The 11,667-nt window shown below is 46.1% G+C and overlaps 1 protein-coding gene across 1 annotated transcript; it reads right to left on the bottom strand.

Moving 5' to 3' along the window:
• Window positions 1-484: 484 nt before the first annotated feature.
• On the bottom strand, window positions 485-874 carry LOC141994665 (histone H2A type 2-C-like). Its single transcript, XM_074964890.1, has one exon. The coding sequence runs from the start codon at window positions 872-874 to the stop codon at window positions 485-487; it is 390 nt and encodes a 129-aa protein (XP_074820991.1).
• Between the last annotated feature and the right edge of the window lie 10,793 nt (window positions 875-11,667).

The following is an 11,667-nucleotide window of genomic DNA, read 5'->3' as shown; positions in this document are numbered from 1 at the left end:
CCCCTCCCTGCTATTCATTACTCTCTGTTGAACTACCGGGAAGATGGAGCTGAACTGATTGATGGGTTTAATTTGTGCTGGATGGTGCTGTTCTGACACCAACAAGAGAAATGACGGATGCTTTTCCACTGGACGAGTGGAGTCTGTCGGCAAAGTTGGGGCACTTGGGAAGACAAGCTGTGTGAAGTTCCGTCTAGATACTCAAGGAGAAGTGAAGGGGGAGAGAGGGAAAGAAGGGAAACACAGTGCAAAAAAGCAGTGGATTGGTGTAACAATGAAAAGCAACCAAGAAGAAAAAAACCCACGTGAGGTGTAGGCCTGTGAAATCGCAAGTCAGAAGCTAGAGGTAAGATCGTCGCCAGATCAACAACCCCCCCCCCACCTGCTGCTGCTCAGGCTTTCAAAATGCAGTGATTAGCACTGGTAAGAGCAAGGACCAATCTGTGGTTTTGGATTGAAGATTTTTGCTTCTTCCTGATCAGTTTCACGTGCTCTTGGCCTTATGGCTCTCGGTTTTCTTGGGCAGCAGCATGGCCTGGATGTTGGGCAGGACACCCCCTTGAGCAATCGTCACTTTCCCAAGCAGTTTGTTGAGCTCCTTGTCGTTACGGATAGCGAGCTGCAGATGGCAGGGAATGATTCTGGTTTTCTTCTTGTCCCAAGCAGCTTTGCCGGCTAACTCGAGAATCTCAGTGGTCAGATACTCCAGCACCATGGCCATATACACCGGGGCTCTAGTCCCCACCCGCTCAGCATAATTACCTTTGCGGAGCAAGCGGTGCACTCGACTCACCGGGAACTGCAACCCAGCCCGCGAGAAGCGAGATTTCACCTTAGCCCTTGCTTTACCTCCTTGTTTTCCTCGGCCTGACATTGTAAATCATGAGCCACAAACTCCTACGCTTTGTTGCTGAGCACACTTCTCACCCCAGCTCTGCCAGTGCATCTCAGGCTCCCTTTGGTCTTATATATTTGTAGAAGCTGTGTGAGAATTACAGTAGGACAGGGATACCAGTCCCTCTGCCTGCAAGCTCTTCCAGTTCAATCAGCTCCTTAGAATCATAGAATATCAGGGTTGGAAGGGACCCCAGAAGGTCATCTAGTCCAACCCCCTGCTCGAAGCAGGACCAATTCCCAGTTAAATCATCCCAGCCAGGGCTTTGTCAAGCCTGACCTTAAAAACCTCTAAGGAAGGAGATTCTACCACCTCCCTAGGTAACGCATTCCAGTGTTTCACCACCCTCTTAGTGAAAAAGTTTTTCCTAATATCCAATCTAAACCTCCCCCATTGCAACTTGAGACCATTACTCCTCGTTCTGTCATCTGCTACCATTGAGAACAGTCTAGAGCCATCCTCTTTGGAACCCCCTTTCAGGTAGTTGAAAGCAGCTATCAAATCCCCCCTCATTCTTCTCTTCTGCAGACTAAACAATCCCAGCTCCCTCAGCCTCTCCTCATAAGTCATGTGCTCTAGACCCCTAATCATTTTTGTTGCCCTTCGCTGGACTCTCTCCAATTTATCCACATCCTTCTTGTAGTGTGGGGCCCAAAACTGGACACAGTACTCCAGATGAGGCCTCACCAGTGTCGAATAGAGGGGAACGATCACGTCCCTCGATCTGCTCGCTATGCCCCTACTTATACATCCCAAAATGCCATTGGCCTTCTTGGCAACAAGGGCACACTGCTGACTCATATCCAGCTTCTCGTCCACTGTCACCCCTAGGTCTTTTTCCGCAGAACTGCTGCCTAGCCATTCGGTCCCTAGTCTGTAGCGGTGCATTGGATTCTTCCGTCCTAAGTGTAGGACCCTGCACTTATCCTTATTGAACCACATCAGATTTCTTTTGGCCCAATCCTCCAATTTGTCTAGGTCCTTCTGTATCCTATCCCTCCCCTCCAGCGTATCTACCACTCCTCCCAGTTTAGTATCATCCGCAAATTTGCTGAGAGTGCAATCCACACCATCCTCCAGATCATTTATGAAGATATTGAACAAAACCGGCCCCAGGACCGACCCCTGGGGCACTCCACTTGACATCGGCTGCCAACTAGACATGGAGCCATTGATCACTACCCGTTGAGCCCGACAATCTAGCCAGCTTTCTACCCACCTTATAGTGCATTCATCCAGCCCATACTTCCTTAACTTGCTGACAAGAATACTGTGGGAGACCGTGTCAAAAGCTTTGCTAAAGTCAAGAAACAATACATCCACTGCTTTCCCTTCATCCACAGAACCAGTAATCTCATCATAAAAGGCGATTAGATTAGTCAGGCATGACCTTCCCTTGGTGAATCCATGCTGACTGTTCCTGATCACTTTCCTCTCATGTAAGTGCTTCAGGATTGATTCTTTGAGGACCTGCTCCATGATTTTTCCAGGGACTGAGGTGAGGCTGACTGGCCTGTAGTTCCCAGGATCCTCCTCCTTCCCTTTTTTAAAGATTGGCACTACATTAGCCTTTTTCCAGTCATCCGGGACTTCCCCCGTTCGCCACAAGTTTTCAAAGATAATGGCCAAGGGCTCTGCAATCACAGCCGCCAATTCCTTCAGCACTCTCGGATGCAACTCGTCCGGCCCCATGGACTTGTGCACGTCCAGCTTTTCTAAATAGTCCCTAACCACCTCTATCTCCACAGAGGGCTGGCCATCTCTTCCCCATTTTGTGATGCCCAGCGCAGCAGTCTGGGAGCTGACCTTGTTAGTGAAAACAGAGGCAAAAAAAGCATTGAGCACATTAGCTTTTTCCACATCCTCTGTCACTAGGTTGCCTCCCTCATTCAGTAAGGGGCCCACACTTTCCTTGGCTTTCTTCTTGTTGCCAACATACCTGAAGAAACCCTTCTTGTTACTCTTGACATCTCTTGCTAGCTGCAGCTCCAGGTGCGATTTGGCCCTCCTGATATCTTTCCTACCTGCCCGAGCAATATTTTTATACTCTTCCCTGGTCATATGTCCAACCTTCCACTTCTTGTAAGCTTCTTTTTTATGTTTAAGATCCGCTAGGATTTCACCATTAAGCCAAGCTGGTCGCCTGCCATGTTTACTATTCTTTCGACTCATCGGGATGGTTTGTCCCTGTAACCTCAACAGGAATTCCTTGAAATACAGCCAGCTCTCCTGGACTCCCTTCCCCTTCATGTTAGTCCCCCAGGGGATCCTGGCCATCTGTTCCCTGAGGGAGTCGAAGTCTGCTTTCCTGAAGTCCAGGGTCCGTATCCTGCTGCTTACCTTTCTTCCCTGCGTCAGGATCCTGAACTCAACCAACTCATGGTCACTGCCTCCCAGATTCCCATCCACTTTTGCTTCCCCCACTAATTCTACCCGGTTTGTGAGCAGCAGGTCAAGAAAAGCGCCCCCCCCAGTTGGCTCCCCTAGCACTTGCGCCAGGAAATTGTCCCCTACGCTTTCCAAAAACTTCTCCCCTCCCCTGTGCCCCCTGGATCAGATCAATTACCTTTCCTAGCCGCTCTCACAGTGTCTTGTGCTTTCTCCCAGTACTGAAGAATGCTTCCTTTTCTCAGCCTCATGTGCTGCTCCCATGGTCCCAAAGACACTTGCACTTCTCTTCTAGCGCACACCTCAGCCTAACAACCTCGGAGTCCTCTTGCCTGCACAGCTCGCTGTTGATGCAAGGTAGCAGCCTCTGTCCAGCACCAGCCCGGCATGGCAATGCTTGCAAGTGACGAGCACGTTCTGGAAGAAGGTGAAGTTGCACCTATCTGGGGAAGTGCTAAGGTGTCCTCCCATAACTGCTACACCCCTCTGCCCACTGCAGTGCCCTCGTATCGGCAAATGGGCCAATAGAGGCTGAGGTGGGGGAATTCTCTGGCCCTTCTATGGGCTATGCTCATCACCTGTGAGTATAAGCAACTTGTTGTGGGGCTCTCCCACTAGGAACACCCGCAGCAGACAGAGGACCCCAATAGTCATCAGTTAAAACCTCTCTGAACTTGCTCCCAGTGGCTATGCTTTCTAGGAGAGGGAGGCCCAAATCCTTTCATGTTGAGCACTTAGACATTCTCTGGCACTCCATAAGCTATTTGGCTTATGCTTATTCCTTGCCATCTTAGACATGACACTTAATTTTGTCATGTGGCTTGGAGAGGCAGTGCCACTAATGCATCGTTGTGCCTTCATAAGTCTAGCCCTGCCTAAGTCTTTCCCAAACAGGGATTCTCAGCCATGCCAAATTATTTGGAGGTGTTTGGAGGAGAGGGCAGCATAGGCTATAATTAAACAGGGCCCAGATCAACCAGAATCTCAGGAAATTTAAATAAAAATCAGGCCCTTCCTATACATCTTGTCTACTTTCTTCAAATCTCATAGAGACTCTTCTGCCCATTTCCCCACTGGTTTTGGATAGGCTCTTGGGGCCTAATTCTGCCAAATAATGGGCACAAATATGGAAATCAGTGGGACTTGTGTCCAACTAACTGATAGCAGAATTGGGCCTTTGTTTTCTCACTCTCCCTGCTGTGTCGAGACCTCTCAGATTGCCAAGCCCAGATTTCAAAGATCTGTCTGGCCATCTGTCCCGTGTTCACCGCCACAGAAGCTGAATGCCGACATGAAGGACTGTGCCCACATATCTATTCAGGGGACACCATCACAGGGCCTAATAACATCAGCCACATTATCAGAGGCTCGTTCACCTGCACATCTACCAATGTGATATATGCCATCATGTGCAAGCAATGCCCCTCTGCTATGTACATTGGTCAAACTGGACAGTCTCTACATAAAAGAATAAATGGACACAAATCAGATGTCAAGAATTATAACATTCATAAACCAGTCGGAGAACACTTCAATCTCTCTGGTCACGCGATTACAGACATGAAAGTTGCGATATTACAACAGAAAAACTTCAAATCCAGACTCCAGCGAGAGACTGCTGAATTGGAATTAATTTGCAAATTGGATACAATTAATTTAGGCTTGAATAGAGACTGGGAATGGCTAAGTCATTATGCAAGGTAACCTATTTCCCCTTGTTTTTTCCTACCCCCCCCCTTCCTGTTAAACCCTGGATTTGTGCTGGAAATGGCCCACCTTGATTATCATACACATTGTAAGGAGAGTGATCACTTTAGATAAGCTATTACCAGCAGGAGAGTGGGGTGGGGGGAGAAAACCTTTTGAAGTGATAAACACCCATTTTTTCATGGTCTGTGCGTATAAAAACATCCTCACTGCATTTTCCACTTTTATGCATCCGATGAAGTGAGCTGTAGCTCACGAAAGCTTATGCTCAAATAAATTGGTTAGTCTCTAAGGTGCCACAAGTACTCCTTTTCTTTTTGCGAATACAGACTAACATGGCTGCTACTCTGAAACCTGTCATTAAGGATCTTGTCTTATATCAGGAAAGCTCCTGGCAAGCAGGAAAACATCCTCTAAGTCATTTCTCCTCAATACTTGCTTAATGTTTTAAATGATTTTTAATTTTATATGCAGGTTTATATGTATGTTTCCAACACTAGAGCCTGGGGATTTCAAATTCTTCACTATATTGGCTGTGTACCAAGGATTCTCTGCATTAGGAAATTGTTTGTTTGTTTTTAAATACTATAACCCAAAACAAAAAAAAACATTTAAAAATAGCCTGCAGGCATCTGGCTATACAATAGGATGACCAGATGTCCAGATTTTACAGGGACAGTGCCGGTATTCGGGGCTTTGTCTTATGCACCTGTTATCCACTCCACTGTCCTGATTTTTCACACTTGCTATCTGGTCACCCTACTGCACAGCGTCTTAAGGGGCTCAGTTTATTATGTTCATCTTAACACTTGAAGCTGCTGCTAATAATAACAGTTAGCACCTTGATCCTGCAAACTGCTCTATGCAGGGCAGACCCCCTGTGCTTATGCAGAACAGTGTACAGGGACGGTTTCTTATGTAGCATTTTCTTGGCTAGATCCTGGCCCATATAGTCCCTCTGCACCAGCCTTATAGCTGCCCAAAGGAGCTAGCTCTACATCAGCCCCTTTACACTGTCCCCAGCATAGGAGGCTTGTTAGATGCAGGGGGTGGGGGGGTCAGAGCATGTTGTGCTCTGACAGTTCCAAACCAACAGCTCCTAGGGGCTTCATTACAGGCTGGTGTAACTTAGAGTAGCCTTGGGACTGCAGCGACTTTCATCCAGAGCCAGACTGGCTCTCAGTCAGTCCCAGGAGCCATGGGGGGAAGGAAAGGTGGCATGAAGCTCTCTCTTCCCTTGCCCCACGCTCAGGTGTACTGAGTGTTGCTCTGTGTATTGAGCCCTCTGTTTCCAAAGCACATAAACACCAGTCACCGGAGGTACGCATTATCATCAATTTATCGTAGATGGGGAAACTGACACCCAGAGACTGGCCCAAAGTTACAGTGATTCAATAGCATGGTTAGGATGAAAACTCAAGAATTTAAATGACTTTGTCTCCTAAGGTTACACTGCCTCTCCTCAGGCCATATTCAAAACCCACTGAAGTCAGTGTGAGCCTTTGCAGCCACTCCAGCTTTGGATCTGGCCCACAGTCACTACCACACCAATGTCACAAGCCCATTCACTCGGAAAAGTTATTTTTAAAAAAGTTCATCTCAAAGTGTGTATTGACAAATGATTTATTTAGATGGGGTCTGAGAGGCTCAGGAGCTTTGTAATGAGATACAGGGCCTGATTTAGCTCCTGAAACTTAGGGCCCAGATCGTCAGGTGGCATAAATCAGCACACAGGAGAAGCTCAGCGTTCCGAACACCTTGGGAATGGAGGTTGTTCATAACTCTGAAATGTTGGTAACTCTTGAACGAAATGTTACGGTGGTTCTTTCAAAAGTTTACAGTGGAACATTGACTTAATGCAGCTTTGAAATTTACTACACAGAAGAAAAATGCTGCTTTTAACCATCTTAATTTAAAAGAAACAAGCACAGAAGCAGTTTCTTTACCATGTCAAATCTTTTTTTTTAAACTTTCCCTTTTGTTTTGAAGTAGTTTATATTTAACACAGTGCTGTGCTGTATTAGCTTCTTTTTGTCTCTGCTGCTGTCTGACTGTGTACTTCCGGTTCCAAATGAGGTGTGTGGTTGACTGGTCAGTTTGTTACTCTCCTGTTTGTAACTCTGATGTTGTACTGTACTTCTGTTGAGTTTAATGGAGCTACTCTGAGCCTTATACTCACACCATCCAAAGATCTGTTTTTTAAAAAGCCTAACTCTATCCCTACAAAGATAAGAATAACTATTCTGAATCACATCAGTGATCCTACCTACTCCAATATCCTGTCTCCCATAGTGGCCGATATCCGTTGGGTGATTTCTTTCTTTTTCCATGAAGGGAGTTAGGCGCCTACATACATTTTGAGAATCTGGGCTGAAACGGATAGCTTTGGAAATTGAAATCCTCTATCTAAAGAACAGTGGCAGTGCAACCTTTCCCCACCAACATGCTCTAACTCTAACCTAGAAGGGCCATACTGGGGGTGAGGATAGCTCATTTTCAATCACTGCTGAACCTTTGAGCTCTGCAGAGACTACTGACAGAGGCTAATTATTGTTCACAGTAATTTTGTTCTTGTGACTTGGACACCTGCTTGCTAGAAAGTGAAGTAAAGCTGTCAAGTGGTTTCCCTGAAAGATATAAACCAAGTGGTAACCGTTTTCTGTCACAACATGCAAGGTGCCTTCAAAATGGTGACCTATAGGTGAAAAGCATCATCTCTTTTTAGCAATTCCTTCGGTCATCCTGTCTCCTCGTGTATGTTAGCACTTTTGCTATATTTGAGGTTACAATTCTACTTCCATTTTAACCCTATTTTCACCCAATCTATTTTCTGAAGAAACAGTTTCAAAATTAATATTATTCATACAAACGTGGGAACCAAATCCTCTTTATTCCTCCAGCAAGTATGTAGTACAGCATCTCTGCAAGGGAATCAGACACCAGGATGATGGGTGCAGTATTCAAACCTGAATAGTTTGATATTATTACCAAAAAAAACCATACAAAAATCATGAAATTAGGAAGATGTGCCCTTAACCTCCCTACTCAATCTCATTGTTTCTGTTCTCATTTTGCTTTCTGAAAGATGTCTGTTTAGTCCCTGCCTACAAAGACTTACACATATACAAAGCACATGAGCAGTCCCACCAAGATCTCACAACCTTAAAGTTAAGCACATGCATACATCTTTACAGAATCAGAGTCTTCAGTTATCAGTGGTTTGAGGTGGAGGCCTTGGCATAATTACGATATATTTTATGCAAGATGGCTCATGTAAGATATCACTGGAAAGGTTATAATTTACTGAATGTTATTATCCAATCTGTATGCATGTATCATTTCTGTATCTAAAGTTAGGCATATTGACTATGTAACAATTACAACTGTGTATGTATTTGGGAGACACCCACCAGACAACAGGTCATCAGCTTTGATGGGCCATTAGGAAGAAACAATAAGATTTCCAGGATACTAATCTCTCTCCTTCCTGAGAGGTGTCCTGGGATTTAGCTGTGACACTACTAGGTCAGGTTTCAGAGTAGCAGCCGTGTTAGTCTGTATCCGCAAAAAGAAAAGGAGGACTTGTGGCACCTTAGAGACTAACAAATTTATTTGAGCATAAGCTTTCGTGAGCTACAGCTCACTTCATCGGATGCATTCAGTGGAAAAAACAGTGGGGAGATTTATATACACAGAGAACATGAAACAATGGGTGTTACCATACACACTGTAACCAGTTTCTGAAAAACCAGTTGGAGAACACTTCAATCTCGTTGGTAATTCGATTACAGACCAAAGTTAAGCATATGCCACTAAAAGTGGCAATTCTTCAACAAAAAACCTTCCAAAACAGACTCCAAGGAGAGACTGCTGAATTGGAATTAATTTGCAAACTGGATACAATTAACTAAGGCTTGAATAAAGACTGGGAGTGGATGGGTCATTACACAAAGTAATAATTTTATTAAGATAATGTTGAAATAAGCAACGGTACAGAGTTCAAGCATAGAAGTTTCTGGTTGTCAGGGGATAAGGTACAGATTATCAAGGGGTATAAAATTCGATTTAGGAGCTGGTGGAACAAGGATCACATAATAATCTGCAATCTCCCCGATTGGGGGAAAAGTTTAACCGGTCAGAGTACAGACATCGAGATATGGGGTAAGTTATCCACACAACGGCTATGTTCAGTATGCTGGGTACAGTGAGTGAATACGGGGGTGAGGATGGGTCTACCCTCATTTGGTGGGGTTTAATGTTCAGTGGGATTACGTTTCCAGTTCGTACGGTCCGGTGGGGAAGGCCTCTCAGTCTCTTTCCCACAGTGTGTGCATAGTGTTCCGATGGGGAAGGCCTCTCAGTCTCTTTCCCACAGTGCGTGCACAAGGTCGTACCGGCTCACTCCTCCTGGTACTGTCGGTGGCCGGTGATGTGCTCGATGTAGATGTCCCTGGACCATCGGATGGTGTCCGAGACCATGAGGCGCCGCATGAGCCGTGCGTAGCGTTTACCGATCCCACAGGTCCGCAGCACACGCTCGTTGCGGGGGTCCCAAGCGCCCAGGGCTCCAACGATCAGGGCGTCCAGCTGCACCTCATAGCCCTTCGCTCTCAGGGTGTCGGCCAGAGGGGCGTATTCCATACCCGCCCCCACCCACTGTTCCTCAGTTCTTGTCAACTGCTGGAAATGGCCCACCTTGATTATCACTACAAAAGGTCCCCCCCCCCCCCCTTGCTGGTAATAGCTCACCTTACCTGATCACTCTCCTTACAGTCTGTATGGTAACACCCATTGTTTCATGTTCTCTGTGTATATAAATCTCCCCACTGTATTTTCCACTGAATGCATCCAATGAAGTGAGCTGTAGCTCACGAAAGCTTATGCTCAAATAAATTTGTTAGTCTCTAAGGTGCCACAAGTCCTCCTTTTCTTTTTACTACTAGGTCAGATGGTCCAGTCACCTGGTACTAAACACTATCTTGGACTTCTAGTAATTTTCCACTAAAAGGAAGGGGAAGTCAAGACTGGTGAACAAAAGGGCCCCGCCTTATGTAAATTTTATTTAAGGCTGGGGAGGAAGGCAAACAGGACTTTCCTCCATTGTCTTTCTGCCCAAGAAGAAAGACTGCTGACAATACCTGAAGGGACAAAGGAACTGAAGTGTGGGAGAGGCAAGTGCTGAGTCCAGACTGTTGTGGGTGGCTTTGGCTACACTTGCACGTTATACCGCAATAAAGCCTCCCAGAGCGCTCTGACTCCCTGGCTGGAGTGCTCCTGGTACTCCACCTCCCTGAGAGGATTAACAGCTGTTGCGCATTGGCTGAGGGGCTCCAGCTCCAGTGTAAACGGGGAGTAAGTTATTAGGCCCTGATTGACCTCCAGAAACTCCCCATAATCCTTTTAACTGAAGCATCCTCTCTTGTTTTGTTGTGAACTCCAGATGGGGAAGTATGTTTCAAAGCTCCATTGGGGGAGGGGCTGCTTATCAAAAAAGCAAACACAGCTACTGTTTGCTTTGAATGAATGAGAGGCAGGCAGGGGGGCTCCGTTTGGAGTGCCGACAGCTAATGGTTGCTTGAAGAGGTGGGTGGGGGGTTGGGGTCCGTTTTGGCAAGCAGCTGCTTATCTCGTCTATGAGAAAAAAAAGAAACAGCTGCCGTTTGCTTTCAGTGAGTGAGAGAGAAGCGGAGAGGGGTCTGTACTTACAAGACAGCATGCTGACACACTCTCAGCACCCCAAAAACCCCCTCTCTCCCCCCCATTTGAAAAGCACATTGCAGCCACTTGAATGCTGGGATAGCTGCCCATAATGCACCGCTCCCAATGCAGCTGCAAAGGCGGCCACGACAGTGCGCTGTCAGCTGTCAGTGTGGACAGACTGCAGCACTTTCCCTACTCAGCTGTAGGAAGGCAGGTTTAACTCACAGCGCTGTACATCTGTAAGTGTAGCCAAAGCTTCACTAGCACTGTAAAAGTGCTGTGGATGTGTAGTCATGGCACCAGCGTGCTGTAATAAAACACCTCCATGAGGGGAGTAGCTCCCAGTGCTGGGAACACGGCTCCCACCGCTGGTGCACTGTCTACACTGCCACTTTACAGCGTTGAAACTTGCAGCACTCAGGGTGGGTGTTTTTCACAGAGAAAGTTGCAGCACTGTAAAGTGGCAGCGTAGACAAGGCCTAAGACAGGAGTCTACTCTGTAAAGAGAAATAAAACTCTAAGCTACAGAAACTTTAGAACTTGCCTAAAACAACATTTAGGGTGAGAAATTACTTCTTGAAACCAGTCTCTTTAAGATCTTAAGCTTAGTATGTGTGTTTTCTTTTATTTGTTTGGTAATCTGCTTTGTTCTGTTTGCTATCCCTTAAAATCAACCTTTTATAGTTAATAAACTTGTTTGTGTTTATTATTAAACACAGTTTGTGCAATTCATAACTGGGGGGGAGCAAGAAGTTGTGCATCTCTCTATACACACTGAGGGAGACGGCAAATTTTTATGAGCTTGTGCTGTGCAGATCTTTGTATATAGCACAAGATGATATTATTTGGGGTGCACTCTCCAGAAGGGCGCTGCACTTGAGTGCCGGGTGATTTCCTAGCCGAGTCCTCTCACAGAGAGCTGTTTGCAGACTCTCTGTATTTCTACAGCTGTGCGGCCCTACCTGTATGTGTGTGTG

This window comes from Natator depressus, chromosome 10 (genome assembly GCF_965152275.1).
Source record: "Natator depressus isolate rNatDep1 chromosome 10, rNatDep2.hap1, whole genome shotgun sequence".
NCBI classification, from domain to species: Eukaryota; Metazoa; Chordata; order Testudines; family Cheloniidae; genus Natator; species Natator depressus.
This window is presented reverse-complemented; position numbering and strand designations above follow the sequence as displayed.

Excerpts from the sequence above, each read along its gene's own strand:
- LOC141994665 (XM_074964890.1), bottom strand. The coding sequence starts at position 874 with ATGTCAGGCCGAGGAAAACAAGGAGGTAAAGCAAGGGCTAAGGTGAAA.